Genomic DNA, 18,945 nt, shown 5'->3' with positions numbered 1-18,945 from the left:
CATTTGTACTAGTCTCAAGATTTTAAGTTTCAAACTATAAGCAGATTCTATGTAATATACTTGAGAATATTATAATGTTCTTGGTTTTTTGCATGCATTACTCTAGAAAATATTGGTTACAGTTATATGTTGTAGACCGTGTAAGTATCCAAAGCATCACCTGAATTTGGGAGCGGGAGGGAGTAGTCGAAATTATGCATCGGCAGCCACTGATGATGAGAAGAAGACTAATTAATAACTTAATCAAATTCTCATTAAACCCCAAAGCTCACTTGACTGATATGTTATTATACAACCCCAAAGCCCCAAAGCTTATTCAATCATTGCATCCTCCGTGGCACAGCGGGGCATGCCATGTGCACACTTGATTGTTAATACTCCCTTCATATGGGTTTATAAGTTTTGCGGATGTATCAAGGTAGCCAATTTGACCTATATAATATAGACTATTTAACATAAGTTTATACCATTAGAAAGTACATATAACATCTCAATTTTCTATTGATGCATATTTTGTAATGTATATCTCATATTAAGTGGTAAAATTGACCTAAGACTACACGTAGGACTAATAAACTAATATAGAGAGTATTAGGTAGCGCTCGTTTCATGCAGATACTTGTTCCGCGCGATAAGTGTATTAAAAAATTCGTTGTCGCTAATCAAGTGTTCCGTTGCACCTGATCAAGTCTTCTAGAGCTGCTTCGTCTCAAGTTGTTTTGACCAAAGTGGGGGCTCGAGCTCGAGGTGGGTTCTACATAATTTCAGCATATAGTACATGAACAAAATCCAAAAGCAGCCACCCTATGCACATAAGTATATATCTATGCTAGTGTATTGCGTGGTCCCTGAATTTATTCATGATAGAGAAGGCATAACAAGGGGATAAACAACAATCAAAACCCCAAGAACAAGAAAAGTATCTGAGAATAAAAAGTTAGCTTTCATTAGGCGCCAATCACATCATGATTACTTTGGCGGTTTGACCCATCTCCTAGCTAGTACTATGTGTGCACCTCTACTCTTTCCTAGCACGCTTTCCTAGCTAGTTGGTTAATATACAGCCCAAGGTGTTCTGAAAAGGCACCCTAATTATCAACATTGCAGAACTATGTTCATCGAATTTGTATGTGGTGGTTTCGAATTTTGCAAGTACCAGGGGGTATCTTCCTGCAGTATTCATGTTCAAAACATCATATTACACTTTTTCCCTTAATGAGTTTACTTCTAAGGTTCTTATTAATGTTCTTAATGAGGTAATATCAACATAAGATCATCTGCTTTTCTCACCGGAGTTTTTTTTAGGAAAGTACACACGCATATTTCGAATAAATAAGTGAGTTAGCTAGGGTAGCTAGTGGATCGATGGATTAAGTTTGGCTCAATGATCCTCTGGATTTTCTTATTCCAATTTTGCTGGACAATGTAACCTCTATTTCGAATAAATAAAGTGAGTTTAAGGTGTAAAAAAATGGATGCATTAGAGACCAACTTTGGGTTGATGGTTGCAAAGCTAGTTTTACCTTCAACCTATTAGCGATCAAAACATATGCCACACATTTGTCAGTAAACCTGGTTATTCTCTCAATGTGAGGCGACGTTTGTGTCGACAGTGAGACCAGTGGTGACTTTGTCAACCTTGAGCTCTATGTGCTCGATGTTTCTCAGGAAAAGTTAAAAAATATAAAAAGGCGTTGCAGACATACCCTAGTCTCTCTATACATTGATGATGCTCAGCTTGCCCAATATATTAACCCGTTTCTTATTTAACAGAAGATCTAAGTAGTAATCTCAATTATCATTGCATACTCCGCTCCGCAGCGCCGCATGCCATGTGGTCGTTCCAGTCAGATACTTGCGCCGCGCGATAAGTAGATTAACAAATTAGTTGTCGCTAATCATGTGTTCGGTTGCACCTGATCTAGTCTTCTAGAGCTGTTGCATTGCACCCGCAATATTTTGATCGAAGCGGGGCTCGATCGATGTATAATTTAAGAATGCAGTACATGCACAAACAACATGCAGGCGATAGTTTACTGGGAAAAAGTCTAGTCTCCAATATATACACTAGTTGTTTCATCCCACAAAGTGAGTTTACTGATGATAGAGAAGGCATAAAGAGATAAGCTGTAACCAGAACCCCAAGAAAAAGAAAATAGTCTACCATATCTTTCTTTTGAACAATATATAGTCTACCATATCTATATGAAAATAAAAGGAGTAGCTTTCATTAGGTGGCAATCAAATCATGATTACTTTGGCCCATCTCCATAGTGGTTCATTATGCAGTCCAGAGTGTTCTGAAAAGGCACATTAGTATTAACTGGTACTAGCATGCATGAAAGCTAGCACTCCAGTTGACCAAGCATAGAGTTGGACGACCATATATACATAATCGGAAGTTGTATTACTATGCACGGATACAATATTGACACATCTTATAGCTGGTTATACAATTGTCCAACTACAGGTCCTAAAGCTAGACATACAATACAACTAACTGAGTCCAACAACACAGATCTTAAAGCTAGTTATACAGCTGCCCAGTTACAGATCTTAAGAAAGTTAGCATAATAGCAACCTTACCATACTGTACAAACTTTAGACACCTAAGCTTCCTCTCATCAGAAAGGAGCTTCTCATACCTGGTGAGCATAACTGTGCGATTGTGCACATGGTCACAACCTCGCAGCTCTTAGGCACTGGCTCGATGCTGTTGATCTTACAATCTTCTTTGCTTAGCTTCCCGTAAGAAGGTTCTTTCCTGTCTGAAACCAACTCTTGCGCATGCTTGTCCGTTGAGAGGTCATAGGACACCGTGACACCATCATTTCTGAGCATCTGATTTCTTTCAGAAGGTCGGCAGCTGAGATTATCAGTCATCTCAGAGCAACCATGAAACATGTGGAGCGAAGTCATTGTGCAACCCTTGCTTGGCCATCAAAATTGCATCAAGCATGATAGCTCTCTCTTTTTTTTAACGGGAAATAGAGGCGCTCTGCTTTTGCATTAAGAGGGAAAACAATCCAAATACAAATGACCCTCTGGCACCACAATGTGCAGGAACTCAGGTGAAAAAGAAAAAAAAAACACCCAGGATGATTGCCGAAGCAATCAGGCCCGTACTAGCAAATTTGTAACTGTACCGACTCTATCATAGGCTAACTCCAGGAGATTAAAGTCAGCTCTGATCATACTTGCGACGACATGTGCTGGCTTTGCCTCTTGCTGAAAAAAATCTTCTTCCGCTCTCTTTCCAGATATCCCAACATACATATACCAAAAGTGAGATGTTCTTCCTCTACTGATCATCAGGCTTTGTTCTTCTGGCCCTCTGCCCACCAGTTGTTGATCGACGTGGCTGCATCAATTAGCTGAACAACATCTTGGTGTGACCCTTGGAACTGCATCCACACATCCTTGGCATAAGGACAGTACAAGGCCAGGTGGTTCACCGTTTCAAGTTGCTGATTGCAAAGGCAACACACATCATTGTGAGGCCATCCTCTTGCCAAGAGATGTTTCGCAGTCCAGTTCCTATTTAGTAGCAGCAGAAAGAAATAGAACTTGACCTTTCCCTCTGCTCTTATCTCCCAGGGAAAATCTCGAGGTGCGGCTGCTTGAGCCTGCCAATGAACTGGACGTTTCAGGCAGAGCAAACCGAATATTTCTTGTCAGTTGTAAGGTTCCAAATAATCGTATCTCTATTCTCAGTGAGATGCACGCTCTGAATAGCAGTCTGAAGGTTCAGAAACTGTTCAAGCTGAGCTCCCTTGACCAGCCGGTGCAGCCCTCTCATCCATCGGCTGCCTATGAGGGCCTCCTTGACCGTCAGATTCTTCCTCGAAGCCAATGGGTGGAGGAAAGGCGCGATGTGGCGTGGAGCCTGTCCGTTGAGCCAACAATCAGACGAAAACCTCGCGGTCTCATCATTCCCAACAGAGATAGTTGTGCAAACTGCAAAGAGGTCCATATCAGATTGGTCACAAGACGTGCCTTTCCATGGCCAATCCTCCTCATCCCATCGGAACCATTCTCATCTCAGGCGAAACGCTAGACTGAAGGCCTCCAGATCTTTGATGCCGAGCCCTCCATAACCTGATATATGTGGTAATCCAACTGTGCGTGAACTGTGCATAATGATGATATCACCAGGTGCTCCATAACCTGAAGGCACTCGACTGCGTCCTTCCAGATCTTTGATCCGGTCGGAAAGCATGATATCTTGCCTAGCAAACCTGTTCGTAACTATACCACCAGATATATGTGGTAATCCAAGAGATTAGTCTCAGCGAATGCCATGTTCTTCTGCCTGATTTGCTTCATCACCTCACGGATCGCCATCAGGGTCTGCAAAAATATAGGACAGTGTGGCAAGTCAAGATCAAAAACATGTTGGTCACGGATTCTCTATCATGTTGGTGAAAGATCAAAGTCTGACTTTTCAAGGTGCAAAGACTTCACTTGTAAGTGAATATGGCTAATGGTAAACAGTTTTACAAGGAATCCTACAGCATGCAACTTACATCGACACAATTTACCAAGCCAATTAGTTGCTAAACTATATACATGAGAGAAAAGACAAGATTTACCTGAAGCTTAGACTCGAAGAATGCAAGGTTGACAGCAGGGGTGATACCCTTCAGGCTTCAACCCAGCTCCATTGAGAGCTCAAGATTGCGCTCAGTTTTCCCTTGCTTGGTGGTGGACATGCATAATTATTCTACGCAGCCAAGGTAAACAAGTACAACACTTGATCACTTGCTGAGTTGTTTCCTGAAGTGCTATTTCTGATAGGAGGAAAGATATTTATAGACTACGAGCTAAAAGATTACTCAGGCTGAGAAAACAAAATACTGACTGTGTACCAGAAGAAAATCTGGACCCTATTATATACTCCAGCTACTGCAAAGCTCGGCCAAGATGAGTTAGTGTATTCTTATCAAGAAGTAGCATGCTTTGTGCAGTAAGATACAAAAAGTGCATGGTTCATGAATTATCAATGTGTGTCCTTTTCAATCCAACTTATGTCTTTAAGCTGGTTTAAGCAAGCATTTCATGTGAACACAAGCTCATGTTAAATTTTTAACACACAATTCTTATTTGACAGCACAAGCAAACAGTCACACAATCTGCTAATCCCTCTGTCCGTTGTGCTTTAGACTCACTTTATTTTAGAATTTAGTTGTTTTAAGACTTATCTTCATTTTCAGTTAACGGGGTAAAAGGAATATTGAAATTGGAATTTCTAAAGCACCATGAGTTCCGACAGCATCACATTTGCTTGGACGTAAACCTAGATTACCATTTTATGCCTATAACTGAATGGAAACAAAAAACATGGCAAGAAATTATTTCCAGTTAACAAGACATCCATCATAACATGACGGAAGGTGAAGTCAAAGCTCTATAAGAGCATTGAGTGTCTGAAAAAAATGTGTTAACAAAGTTGTTTTCGTCGGTGTTAAACTGTTAATAAATTACTTGTTAGTGTTTAGTTCAATATGAGCAGGAGCAAGGAGTTATCCAACATGGTTTCAACTCTGAGTGATAATGGAGCCATTGGCAGATAACGAGTGACAATAATTGTTAATTTACCATTATGTTACAGCCAGAAGAGCCTAATAGCATGAGATAAAGTGCTCAAACAATTACATTGTGGTTGCCTGTAAGAGTTGGAGAAGATAAGATAGGACAAGCCGATAACAGAAACTCTGGAGCTACAGGTACCAAAACAGTTGGGCAAGACAACCACTACACTGAAGTCTGAACAAAGAAACCTCAAAGAAGTAATATTGTCGACATAGAAGAACAATCATTTTCGTAGTCATCTTTGAGCTTCAGATCAAAATGGCGATCAGTAAATAGTTCGTGCTCAAAGTCCAGGTCAGAAAGGAGATAGTTGTCATGATGTTCACCTGCAAGAAAAACAACAGGTTAGTTGGAGCAGTTAACAGAAAAAGTTCCGCCATGCAATGGCACATATAGATAACACACAGTAGTTTATGCGGGAAATTGTACTGATCAGTTAGAATTACTGCCATACAGGTCGTTTCTAGCAAGAACCTTTTTTTTGTGAGCAAATGTAACTGAACCTGTTTTCACACAAATGCAGACCCAGATCATTAATCGCAGGTTACTACAAAACTATGCATCCATTTAAATTCCTGCCATGGACACACGTTGCCAGTTCATGTAAGGAAACAAAAGAAGGGAGGAAGCACGAACCAAGTCTTGAGCTTAAGTGTGTCGTCGAAGGAAGAAATTCAGGATCCAGCTCAAGTTTTGTTTCATCATCTAGGTCGGCCATGGATATCTAAAATACAGAAATAGTGAATATACGAAGCGGAAGTAAACAACTGCATACAGTACATGTTGATGACATCAACAGAGCAAGGTGGGAATATTTCATCTCACAGTTGTCAGTAATCACCATGCTATTAACTAACTAAGCATTTTGTACCAAAATTATTTTTTTGCAGGTACATGTTTGAATACCATAAAAATTACCAATCTAATCCAACTTGTACTCTAGTTCCATACCACCATGTGTATAACATAGTTTTGCGTCAGGAAATCAGTTAGCTAGACTAGGAGAAATCCTAACCATCAGCAATCAGAACATTTTAATAATTACTCCCTCCGTTACATATTAGTTGTTGCAGATTCAGGTGTATATATACATTTGTGAATAGATGCATCCAAATCTGTATGGAACGGAGGGAGTCGTACATTATTACCACCATTTTACTCCAACTGCAGGATAGTTGTGATGTTAGTCCATTGAGACCTAGATGCACTCCATTCTGATGCATCATCTAGATGCACAACTACATTTTGTCCCACACTAGAGCAAATGTTTATCAGTAAAAAGCTAAAGCATACCTTCGATGGTACATCAATGTCATAAATACTTTCCATGGAGACCTGAAAATTGCCCATTGCCTTATCCACCTTCTTCCGTATGCCTGATTCAGGATCCCAACATGACACAAAACAGACTTCAGTACTAATACACACAAACAATGTACTCCAGTAAGAACTTAAATTTTAGTTTTTTTCCTAAGAATGAGCAGAACCACCCCTTAAACCATCCTTACAAGACAATTTACAAAGTTACTACAAGAGATTACTGTCATAAAGGCAGTGCAATGAAACCGAAAACATACGCTCTTTTTGCTGATCTGCCATCAGTCTCTGCACATCATTTCCAGTGAAGCTTGCAGTTTCAATTCCATCCTTAGCCCACTCGCAGCACTTCATCCAATCCTCATCACTGAGACGGCTGGGTTTTGCCACGCCCTTTGAACCATGCACACTCTCCGCTGCTCCTGCCGCTGCACCCTTCCCTCCGGCACCGGCCGGCGGAGCTTTCCCGGCTTTACTCAGATCTCCCAGGGCCCTCCGTTCTCGCCGCCCCGCCCTGGCCCCAGGCCCGCGCGCGACCCCGGCCTTCTTGCCATCAATGCCTTGCCAATCAGAAACAGAACAGGGACACGCAACGGGTCAGCACTCGATTTAAGAGAGAGTTCGACGCGAATTCGGCAAGGCGGCGGGGTGCATTACCTCGAAAGATCGGCAAGTTCTCGTTTTGCACGAAGATTGGAGCCCGCGAAGCCAATTCGTGCTGCATTTTTATCAGATCGCGCGCGCTTCGAGTGAAGTGGAGGCCTGCGAATGAGCGAAATTGGAACTCTCGGTCGAAGGGAAACCCTGAACCCTAGCACGTCCTTGGATTTTGGAGGCCGCCCTGGCTGGAGGAAACCGACGAAGTGAAGTGGAGTAGAGGCTTTTTTTTGAGATGGATGGAGTAGAGGCTTGCTGGGGAAGGAGGAAGAAAGGAGAGAAAACGGGAAGGGCGAACTAAAATTACCAACGACACGCGAAAACGTAAAATGATTTTGGATAGAAAAGCGTCATGAAGGCGTAAGTCTACTGTTGCGTCTATTATCTTCCTGATTGAAATGTATTGTTCTATCAAGAAAGAACAAAGTATATACGTATGATATTCTGGTAGATCAGTGTGCATTAATCAGATAGTTGATGAACTGTAGTGGTGCAGATTAATCAGGAATCGATGAGTAATATTACAATTTGACTGCAAAATCGAAAGAGAAACATTACAATTGTACAAGAAGCACACATAAAAAATGTCAACAATACGATGTGGAGTCATTTTCTTTTCTGGGCCGCTGTTAACGTACATACAACTCAAACACTACACTTTCCATTTATTCTGGGACTCTACATAACAGAAATTTGTACACCTTGCCGAAATTTTGTACACTCAAAGAATATACTCCCAAAAAAAGGGAACAAAACAGCAGAAAGATTTAGCACGGACGACATGTAATTTGCAACCACTCTTGTATACACATTTGAAAACCAGTTTGTTGGGTTTCACGCCATTGCCGATCTACCGTCCAGCTGCCTTCAAGAACTTGTCGAATGGGCTTGCAGGCGGCAACCTGAAGGACCGGTCGTCGCTGGATGTCGAATCGCTGCGCCGCATGTAGTCCTTCCTTGTCAATGGCAGCTCGGGGTCGGACCGAGCAGATGACTGCAAAATGCATGTATGTCAGGATTTTAGGAGAATAAAAGGTTAAGAATCTGTCAGGATGCCCCGGATTTGCAAGAGCATAAGGTTAAGAAAACAAATAATATGATTGCACATGCCTCATTTGTTTCAGGTCCATAATCTCCAGTTGAGCTACGTGAATTGGTCCTCGAATGCTTGAAGCTCAAGAGCACAGACATCTTCTGCTGCTTCTCCATTACTAGGGATTCACACTGGCTCTTCATTTGGTCATACGATACAGGATTCGTGGACACCGGAACGTTAGCAACTTGCCTTGCTGTCTCATGAACCTTACAGCAAGTAGTTCAAGTACAAACAAATATAAGAAGACTGCATATTTAGTTAGAGAACGCAAGGGAGATTTTCAGGTGGCATTGTTTTAAGAGATGATACATACAGATTCCATCAGTTGATTCACGTTCAGAACATCGGATGAAGCCATAGATCCTGATGTTTTCCTGTCAGACTGAGACCCACTATGTTCAAAAACGATGTCATCGTCATCATCCATCTCACAAGGAATAACTTCCTGAAAGCGGAAGACATGTAGCCAAAAAAGGTTAGGAAATAACATCAGCGGTGAGTCATTATAACACAGAATCAAGTACTTGAGAAGGATACCTCATCGAAACAGTGATCATCCTTTTCTGCATACATTAAACAAGAGTGTGGAGTCTCCATAAATAGCGGGGCACCAAGAGGAAATGAATCATCCAGGGTGAACTCTTGAAGAAGCTGGTCTTCTATCCCCTCAAACTTCTGCAGTTTCAAGTGAATATACTCAATGTCAGTTACATTTTAGATTATGTGCAGCTAGCTAAGTCACAGCTCGGATCAGTAAGTCTGAATCTACACCTCTGGTAAATTTTCGAATTTCCTCTTGAAGTGAGATATCACAATATCTTTTAACTGTGCATCGTCCTTATTGACAGCTGAAAGAAAAACTTGTGCATCACTTTCATCTTCCTCGGAACCGTAAGATTGTGCAGAAGTCACAATGAGTCTGCAGTCATCAATCAGGCAAAGATGAGGGTCAACCTGCAAAGATAATAAAGCACATTATATCATGCTAACTGCATAACTGGACAATCCAAACGAAATATTCACTTAGTGGATATCAACGAACCATTTTCTCTGGCACTGCCGCTTTGACAAGATGGGTTATCTGTGGAATATCAGCAACATTTGCCGAAAAGATAAGCATTGCTGATGCCATCGTATACAAACACCTTCTCCGAGATGGCTGCACAACATCTTCATTTACAGAGAAAAATAAAAGACAAAATCAAGCCATGAATTCAACTGCTAAACTGGTACGAAATATGTTGCATATGGAGGCCAATATCTTTCAGTTGTTAATAGATAACTAACAAACGAACATCGCTTTGGTGAATCTCAAGTAGGCTATCAGCTTTTGCAACATCATTTGAGAGGCAGTGTTGCAGGAACTTACTATCTTGGTTCAGAGACAACCTCCTGAGAGAAAACGCCAACTGGAAACATCGAACTAGTGCCACGTGACTGGAGGTCTGTCATCAAAAGTAACTGGTCACCTAAACAATACACAAGATGGTACCTTTCGTTCAACTATCCTGGGAATCTAAGAAAAAGGTTTCATGCTTCAACTCAAATGGAGTACAGAATACTGGTTTAAATGAATATGGCTGTCATAATTCCAACGCCTTCAGAGCAAAAGTAGCCTTTTAACTTACAGGTCCAAGTTAAATCTATGTGTTATCATTTCTAGGTCTTCATAACAAAGTAGCCTCTAAGATTGCAAATCCTACTTACATAATTCATTTGAGGGAAGATTATTTACCCCTGGGAGGCATTGTACCCCTTACTATCTACAGTAATATCTTGCTTTGAGGTTTGCAAATTTTACGTCTCTACAGTCCATACTATGCAGCATTGTACTCTCGAACAATCCATATTTATCTTATACTAATCCACTTCTATGCATGTTAGTTGTTAGGCACTGAAAATAGACCCTGTGTTAGGCCGCGCGGTACTGTACAATGGACTTTATAAAGGTGTGAAAAAGAAAATGATTAAAATTCTTGGTAGGAACAAATTTCCCTATTTGCTATACGAATTTCTTCCCTTGAGTAGTAAAATGCACAGCGTAAAGCTTGACTTACTTTTGCCTTTGAACACAATAAAGCAATGGTGTAGGTATGGCACATTGTTTCGAAATTTGAAGGTGAGTTATCTTCCAGAGATGCTTGACTCCATATAGATGAAAGAAGAAGAACAAGTTGGCCACTGTTCAACTTCATAAACTTCAAGTTCTGCTCAGATTTAAGGAAAGTAAGAAGTTGTATCAGTTGGATGGTCAAACATTCTGACGTAAAAAAGTAAGTACTAAGAATACTAGCTGGACTTCATACTTCATCATTAAACGTGGTCAGACGATGCTCGTTGAAGCATGGGCTCCCTGAAGATTGCCTTGTATTTGGTTCTGTATGTGCATATCCATTCTCAGCACTTACCACAGCTTCTGATTTCCCATTTTGGTGCGGGGATTCCTTGATCTCTGAAGAGAAAGCTGACAGGGCCAACAAAAGCACGCTCTGTGAACCATTAAGCTTCATTGGGACTGGAAAACTTATTGCTGACCACGGGCATAACAGCAAAGGAGCGACAATGGTGGAGAAAACACGGTGTGAGCCAATCCTTGTCTTATGGTCTGGGTGCATCATTGCTAAGAGAAGCTGATGATACGAAGCTTCAGGAAATGCCTGACATATACGCAAGGAAAAGGTCAATCAATATTGATGTTCTACAGCTAAAATATTTCTCCACGGTAGTGGAAATATCAAACTTACTTTCTGATTGTATGATGAATTGTACACATAAGCTGCTATTTGTGCTGTGCGGTAAACAGATGACACTGTTGTCCTGGCGATGGTGGCAGTGTACGAGAGATTCTCAAGCATTACGCTGACCATCTCAAGAATTGGCCCAACATCCCCAACCTAATAAGCCAAGGAAAAACTTGTTATACATTTATGCTAACCAGAATATAGTTATTGTAATTAAGTGCCAAAAGATTACAACAACCTTTTCTGTCAATTGCACCAGGCACTCCTCCAAGGCCACATAAAGTTCACTGTTCCACTTATCAACATCAGCTTGAGCATTTGCTGCTTCAATAGCACAATACATACATTTCCGCAGGTGTCTTATTAAGTCGCTGATTGCACTAGTTATTGTCACTGATGCCTGCGACTTTGCATGCTTTGCAAGATGGCAAGCAACTTTTACAATGCTGATTTGCTTGATGGGCATCTTGGCAACACTTTTATGATCAATGTGCTTTATCGTGAAAGATAGAAGCAAATGGCCATTTTGCCCTGCAAGTATAAAACAAGAAACAGAGTATTAAATCTGTCTGCTGTTCAATATTTTCAACTGAAAAGCAACACTGAAAGAGAAACAAGAGAAGAAATTGCATTGGTAAAAAATGCTGCACCTGATTTGTCCATCAGTGTTTGCATTTCTTGTAGAACAGAAAGGGCAACCCCATTTTCAGGAGACCAATAATTGTGGCTATCAAAAAGGCGAAAAAGAGGATCAAGAATACGTCGCACTGTTGTTGCCTCCTTTGCAATATCAGCCATGTTACGCAAGCAAACCCTTGCCCAGTGCGCCGGGTTCTCGGATGCAACCCTGCTAGTACATAAGCAAGTAATGAGAATAAGAGGTGCATTGTTGTCTAGAAATGGGGTTATTACGTCAGCAGAAGATCTCACATTGTATCAGATGCCACTTTGGCGCTATTTTGCCCAGATACTGACAATGTTGTCAAATCATCGTCATCTTGAAGTCTGACAACCTCTTTTATTGAGAGTGTATGGTTAGCCTCATAACAGCTTATTATCACCGAGACAACCTGGTCGAGAATGAATTGGAAATTAATCAGATCCCCAATTTGAGATGCTTTTTGGCTGAAACAACTCTGCTAACATTTTGTTTCATGAATTGTAGTTTCTGGTCCAGTTTGAATTAAAATTAGTGTACTATATTTCCCGTATTAAGTAGGTAGACCTGCAATTTCAGAATTCGCTGGACTTCGGTTATACTTATATCTCTTCCCCTTATTCGATGATCTTACTTGTACTGAATCTGATACAGGAAATAAATATTCCGCAGAAAGTATCCTGCTTGCATGAAATAAACATGAATCTTATGATGTAGTACAAAAGCAATAAGGACTTACTTCATCGAGTTCCATTGAAATATGTGAGTGGTCACCCATGTATTTGACCTGATTACAAGTGATCAAACAGTCAGGCTGCGGTACAAAATGTTTCCCAACTTAAACACTAGTATTACTTATATGATATTACTTGCTATGAAGAATCGGTAATGCAGAGAGAGTAACCATGAAGCTAGTTTGACAGAAAATTTCATATTTGCGAAGCATGTGAGATTGTAGAAACAGATGGAATTTGTAACTGGTTCATTTGTTCTACATCATTATTCCTAGTTTGACAAAATTGTAAAATAAGTCCTTAAATAGCTGGCAAACATAAAATTGCCTTCTCCTTATCATCAGAGCAATTAAGTAATGGGTTGTCTTACCATAGAAGCGAGAGCTTGGAGTGCAGCAGATCGAAGGCGGAGTCCTTTGTCATCTTCCCTTTGTTCTTGACCAATTTTGCATAGTTTTGGTATGAGGCCTTCTAGGCTAAACATATGTGTGCTGTCAACCTACATGAACACCTAATTAGAATTTAGAATTAAGCAGATATGGCAAGTACCAAGAAGATAAATGAAACGTAAGTTGTTATATGTCACGTCAATAACCTGTCCATTGAGAAAGTCGACGAGCAATAGGCAACCCTGAACCTGCAAATCATCGTTTGATTCCTGATCAAGAAGAGTGCGAACAAGACACAATGTGCTCGTGGCCAGCAATGGTCTGAAAAGAGAATGATGTGATCAGTCAATTAGCCAAGATTGGTCACGAGTGTTCAACTGAATAAACAACATTTGCACTCACGTATGCTCCTTGCATGAACGCAGAAGTTTCCTGTAGATGCATGGAACCACTTTGGCCAACGTGAAACTCTCGTGTCTCAGTTCTTTATAGCATCTCTGCTCAAGATACTCTGTGATCTGTCCGGGAAAAGGTGATAAATTAAATTCTGGTTTACCATGCTCGTTCGAAGAATCACTGTTAAATCCTGAACAGGGAATTAGCTAATTTGGTGATTGGCATTAAATGTAAAATTAGCGTTGCACGAAAAAGAATTGCAGACAGGTGATCACTTGCCAGCACAGAAGTAACAGTAAGATGACTACTTGGACCGTTACAAGCATGCTTTGGATCACTAACTTCAGTTTCTTCCCCTGGCTTAATTCTAGTCTTAAGAAACTCTAGTAAGACCGTGGAGAGGAAGGAATGCGCTACCTTTGGTATGCGTGTTGGATTTCTGGAGACGTAATCGCAGAGCTTCCCAATCCTCCTATCATTCGGCTCTCCATCCTAAGACAGAAGCATCCAAGCTCAATTAGCAAGCTCCGACATATTTGAATACAAACGAACTGATTATGAAGGACCAGCAGTAACATCATGCAGGGTTAGGAAAATTTGAATGGTAGCAGGCAGGATGGGCCATACCGCGGGCAGCTGGTATATTTCGGAGATGATCTTCTTGTACCTCTTGACGGGCTGCCGTGACCGCGCCCGCAGCGAGGGGCAGAAGTAGCAGAGGCTGCTGCACGCGGGCAGCACCCGCCGCGACATCACCCCCATGACTCTTACTCTTTGATCAAAAATGTGCCTAGACTGCAGCTCCCAGCTGTCTTGTTACCCTCTTTGCTACGGTGGCTCCAAGAACTGAAATCCCTTGTGCGTGGATCAAAGAACTGGGCTTTAAGCTTTGTAGCAGGGGACTAGAGCAGACGCGCCCTCGCTTTCCTCGCGTCCGCTGTAGCCAATTGGAGTCCCTTGGACCGAGCTGGGATCAAGAAACCCGCAGGTGTCCCCCTCACGTCAGAGTGAGACCCTGACCAAATCAAATCCAGGCTGGTGGGATTGGGACTTTAAAAAAAAAAAACGGGAATTTGCTGCTGGCTGGGTCAAATCCGGCAAAGAACGCGGGGCAAGAATCTTCTCGCGAACCCCCCGGACCGGACCGCGGCTCGACGGAGCCGGGGAAGTAAGCCGCCGGACTTGATGAGCACGAACAGCCCTGCCAAAGATCGAACCTTTTTCGTCAGAATCGCATTCCCGAACTGCTCAGATCGCGGGGGAACGGAAATTGAACCGGCGAGCTGCGGTTGGCTAGGGAAACGGCGGGGAAACGTGAGCGCGGATCCACCCACCTGGTTTCTTGGAGCGGCGGGAGGAGGCCGCAGGGGCGATCCGGCCGCTGGCGGTGCGGCGGCGGCGGCGGCAGGCTGGCGTGCGGGCCGTTGGGGTGGGTAGGGGTAGCTGGCTGGCGGACGCAACAACGGGGCAACAACGGTCGCCTACTTGGTTTGGCCTTCAGTGCCGCGAGGAGGAGGAGTAAAATCTTGGTGGAAGCTGGAGGTGCGGCGGAACATTCATAGCGGCGGCGCTCAGGGGCAAGCGCGTCTGCGCGTAGCGGGTTTTCTACTACTGTGCGTGCGAAAGGGGGATGTTTGGAGGGTCTTTTGGGCAAAAAAGGAGCCTCGTTTCCGTTTCTTTTTCTGACAGATCTCTTCTTAACTGGTGGGCACGTAGCACGAGGCTGCCCGTTTCTGGTCCTCCACCTGCAGGCGTGGCGAGGGGAAGTTTACGCTTCTGCCCTCCACTGGTTCCAATATCGGAAGCGCTCAACGAGAGGGAGGTGGAGGGTAGGATGGGGATTCCGTCCTACTCGCGCTGCAGGGATTCGAATGGAATCGCAGGGTTCTGAAGTTTGACGTGCGATCCGATGGAGAGCAGACCCGACCGTCATCAAGACGGGAACAGGTCTCGCGCATCGTACCCTTCGGGTGGGAACCACGTTCTGCCCTTTCTGTCCCCTTCTACTATCTTCCCTACCTATAAATAGCTAGACGTACACATACTAGTGAAATTTTTTAGTCCAATTTTTTGTCCATGAAAAATATGCGATTTTTCATATTTTTTTCAGAATATTACGGGGTCGGGCTGGGCTAACCCGATTAGCGCCTATCGGGCTCGAGTAACCCGACCGAGCATCATTCAGTGGGCTCCCTCTTCACGGAACATGTCGGACTAGCCCAACCCGACAGCACGTGATTGAGCTGGATGTCCCCGATTTGCCCTCTCGGGCTAGACTACCCGAATGTTCTCTTTCTTTTTGTTCCCACCTGCCAACCCTTTTCCGCCATCACCTCTCGTAGTCTCATCGTCTCTCGTTATAAATCGAACCACTAAATTGTTTTGATGCAGCAGTTTTTCTCTCCCTATTTTTCGTACCAGTGTGGTGCCATGAGTGTGCCTTGCTCGGAACAGGGCTTTAGCCCATCGAAGTTGAAGGATGTAAGCTTGCCGTCAGGGATGAGAGCGGAGCGATGTTGGTGTGGCGATCTTGTGAAGGTGTAGGAGGTGGGGGATATTTGTGACGAGTTTGCCATGAAGTTTTTCGTGTGTGCCAACCATGATTATGATGCACCGGCATGTTCATTCCTCTAGTAAATTTCTTATTTTTGTTGCATCCTCCTCCACCCCTATCCATGTGGTACCATTAGATTCACATGTAGTGGCCTGAGTGGATGGCCAAAAAAAATTAGGGATAGGCATCTGCATGAGCCAACTTCATGGCGGAGCATGCGAGAGAGAAAAGGAGCTCAAGAAACATCACAAGGAGCAACGATACCAATGCCACTCTCGCGAGCATATCAATAATCAAATCGCATGTGTGCATAAGCAGTAAGAGGTCATGACATTTTTTTATATCTGGCGGCTATTCTTACAAAGAGATGTTATTTCAATACCACGTGCAAAGCACACACAAGTTGTGAGAATGATTTGTTCAATCCAGAGTAATATGTAAGACACGTACGTTTCAATTGAAAGAAGCATGAGTGAGTGAGGAGCTCCTCATAAACAACTTATACTAGAAACCACTATTGAGATGATTGTTAGACGCGTATGCATTAGAAATATCTACAAATAACTTAAAGATCTTAAAACAGACAAAGACATACATTCTTACACACTATGTAATTTGGGAAGTAAAAATAATAATTGTAGACGCATGCAATTTGTCATTTTTAATTCTCTCTATATTTAGGGAGATTTGGTTTAAATATTTTATTAATATTTATCAACATTTATAATATGATAACTAGTGTAACTTTCATTACAAAATTACCGCATCTATATATTCCAATGATGTACATTAAAATGTATAAAAAACATGTAATTAATATTTATCAACATTTATAATATGGTTAAGTATCCTAGCTAGGTTAGAAAAGTATGCTCATCAAGACTTGATTGTCATTAAAATGATCCATTTATTAGTACAAAAATTAGTATAATTCTATTACCAAAGTGCTAAAAAGCAAACGGATGTTGGTTTGATCTAGCGAGCACCCCAATCCTGTCCGTCAGAACAACTTGAACGGGTCTGGTCCCGTGAGATGGTCCAATGGCGATTTGTCCTAATATCGCAAGCCACATAGTTTCTCTTTCCACCCCGTTTCCCCTTTCATCTCAATCCATTTGCTAGGGTTCGTCTTCAAGGAAACTGGACATATAGAAGAATCAATTCAACTGTTGTGGTTGGTGGATGTCGTCAGCGTATCGGCTTTGTGTGAGGGCACAGAGGTCCGTTGGTGGTGAGCGCTCGCGTGCTTAGAGCACATAGCTCGCCGGCAGTGAGCGACCACTTGCGGGGAGCGTGGAGATGGCTCGCATAGATCAGACGTGCGCAAGAGGGCGAAGCTCATCAGCGGAGGTGCGGACGGTCTCGAGTGTGATTCGGTGGAGGTCTGGTGTAGACGAGGTTGTGTGGTAGATCCATCTTATAAGCACAAATTTCACGGAATATGAGACAGTCCTCCTATACTAACTCCAATAATCCCTTGATTTGAATTTCACACGTAGTGTTAGCTACCCATATTCCCAATTTCGTGGGATTTTTGGAGTTTTTTTTTCTCGGTATGGGATTGAGCATTGGAAGGATATACTTGCAGGGAAAGCACGCGGCCACCAACAACGACCAATAACAGCAGTGGTGGCGAATAGCAGCCGCATGGTCGACGGGCCTTAGTGTTGTCGGTGTTTGGTGTTAGCAATAATTTAGACTAGTATGGCATTTGGTACATACTCCCTCTGATCCCTTTTAATTGACCCGAATTTAGTATAATTTTATACTAAATTCGAGTCAATTAAAAATGATAGGAAGGAATATGTGCCAAGATAATTAGAGCATGTTGCTGAGCTCCTTAACTAGACACGGACTGGATATGACGTTGATATTTTTGCTGAGGATAACCGCAATGCATGTAAATGAGGGCGCCTCAAAAATTACAATTAGAGCAAGTACAATAAGGCTGACTCAGCAGGCTATAAGAATTAAAATAGTGTTGTTTTGCTTAGGTGGATGAGAGAGAAGTGGAGAGAGAAGAGAGATGAGCTCTCATGCAAGAGTCAGCTCTTGCACGTGCTCCTAGGTACTTTGTGAGTATGTGTGGTGGGCCTTTTACATATAAAGTTATCAATCCTTAAAGCCAACTATTGTACAAGTTAGCTATAAGCTAACTATAGCTGGTCTTATAGCCAGCACACGACTGCACTATTGGAATTGCTCTTAACCTTAGCAGGGTAGCGCGGCTTTCCACTTAACTGTAGCAGGACACCTGCTTTTTTTCTTACTAGGTGGACAGACGAGCTTCGCCTCGCGGCCTGCATTATGTTGTGACACCACATGGTAGATTTTTTTTTTCATTTTTATTAAGTGCCACCTTGAAATTCTAATTGGTGGATAGGTGCTGGCTCATTTTCGTCACACGTGCATTAGAGAGAACCAAACTGTGGTAGTTCTGCAAGCTTTTTCCTAATAAAAAAACATTGTTTTATCAGCTATCTTCCACAAAGAATCACAGCAATCCAGTGCCTGAACAGGCTTGCACATGTTTTGTCAGCAAACGTCCACAAAGAATCACTACTTAATAGTCCAAACTAATCACCAATACCTAGTTAACCCCTAAGACTACTAACTTTCGGCACTGTTTTAATTGCATCATAAAACTGATTCCTTGAAGCAGAGCAATCATATGGACCTTCTCTTTCATTGAGAAGAGCTTCAGGCTTTCAGCTATGTTGCACATTTAATGTACAGAACTCAGTATGGTGACCTCAGCCTGCATGAAACAAATTGTAGTTATTATAAAAAAACAAATGGTCTCAAGTCTTA

General features: G+C 42.3%; 2 protein-coding genes across 3 annotated transcripts; both read right to left on the bottom strand.

Annotated features, from left to right (window-relative positions):
* Window positions 1-5,562: 5,562 nt before the first annotated feature.
* On the bottom strand, window positions 5,563-7,702 carry LOC124667213. The gene is made up of 5 exons (XM_047204525.1): window positions 7,567-7,702; window positions 7,170-7,469; window positions 6,886-6,968; window positions 6,229-6,316; window positions 5,563-5,918 (listed from the first exon to the last, which is right to left on the bottom strand). The coding sequence occupies exons 1-5, from the start codon at window positions 7,631-7,633 to the stop codon at window positions 5,782-5,784; spliced, it is 675 nt and encodes a 224-aa protein (XP_047060481.1). The 5' UTR covers window positions 7,634-7,702; the 3' UTR covers window positions 5,563-5,781.
* Window positions 7,703-8,187: 485 nt separating this feature from the next.
* LOC124660902 (protein SEMI-ROLLED LEAF 2-like) lies at window positions 8,188-14,679 on the bottom strand. 2 transcript variants are annotated; one of them, XM_047198743.1, is made up of 19 exons: window positions 14,208-14,679; window positions 13,998-14,072; window positions 13,587-13,702; window positions 13,391-13,505; window positions 13,166-13,294; window positions 12,801-12,848; window positions 12,334-12,473; window positions 12,054-12,253; window positions 11,642-11,934; window positions 11,407-11,556; window positions 10,969-11,319; window positions 10,720-10,869; window positions 10,032-10,107; window positions 9,705-9,832; window positions 9,434-9,616; window positions 9,200-9,337; window positions 8,976-9,107; window positions 8,677-8,868; window positions 8,188-8,560 (listed from the first exon to the last, which is right to left on the bottom strand). In XM_047198743.1, the coding sequence occupies exons 1-19, from the start codon at window positions 14,340-14,342 to the stop codon at window positions 8,417-8,419; spliced, it is 2,895 nt and encodes a 964-aa protein (XP_047054699.1). In that variant the 5' UTR covers window positions 14,343-14,679; the 3' UTR covers window positions 8,188-8,416. The 2 variants fall into 2 exon arrangements, with proteins under 2 accessions (XP_047054699.1, XP_047054700.1); XM_047198744.1 differs by having other exon boundaries at window positions 12,054-12,250.
* Window positions 14,680-18,945: the final 4,266 nt, after the last annotated feature.

Source organism: Lolium rigidum, chromosome 6, assembly GCF_022539505.1.
Source record: "Lolium rigidum isolate FL_2022 chromosome 6, APGP_CSIRO_Lrig_0.1, whole genome shotgun sequence".
Classification (NCBI taxonomy): Eukaryota; Viridiplantae; Streptophyta; class Magnoliopsida; order Poales; family Poaceae; genus Lolium; species Lolium rigidum.
This window is presented reverse-complemented; position numbering and strand designations above follow the sequence as displayed.

Excerpts from the sequence above, each read along its gene's own strand:
- LOC124660902 (XM_047198743.1), bottom strand. The coding sequence starts at position 14,342 with ATGGGGGTGATGTCGCGGCGGGTGCTGCCCGCGTGCAGCAGCCTCTGC. Across the intron at positions 13,703-13,997 it reads ATCCAACACGCATACCAAAG|ATCACAGAGTATCTTGAGCA; the intron begins GTAGCGCATTCC and ends TTTCCCGGACAG. Across the intron at positions 8,869-8,975 it reads TGAATCAACTGATGGAATCT|GTTCATGAGACAGCAAGGCA; the intron begins GTATGTATCATC and ends ACTTGCTGTAAG.
- LOC124667213 (XM_047204525.1), bottom strand. The coding sequence starts at position 7,633 with ATGCAGCACGAATTGGCTTCGCGGGCTCCAATCTTCGTGCAAAACGAG. Across the intron at positions 6,969-7,169 it reads GGCAGATCAGCAAAAAGAGC|GCATACGGAAGAAGGTGGAT; the intron begins GTATGTTTTCGG and ends ATCCTGAATCAG. Across the intron at positions 6,317-6,885 it reads ACATTGATGTACCATCGAAG|ATATCCATGGCCGACCTAGA; the intron begins GTATGCTTTAGC and ends TCTGTATTTTAG.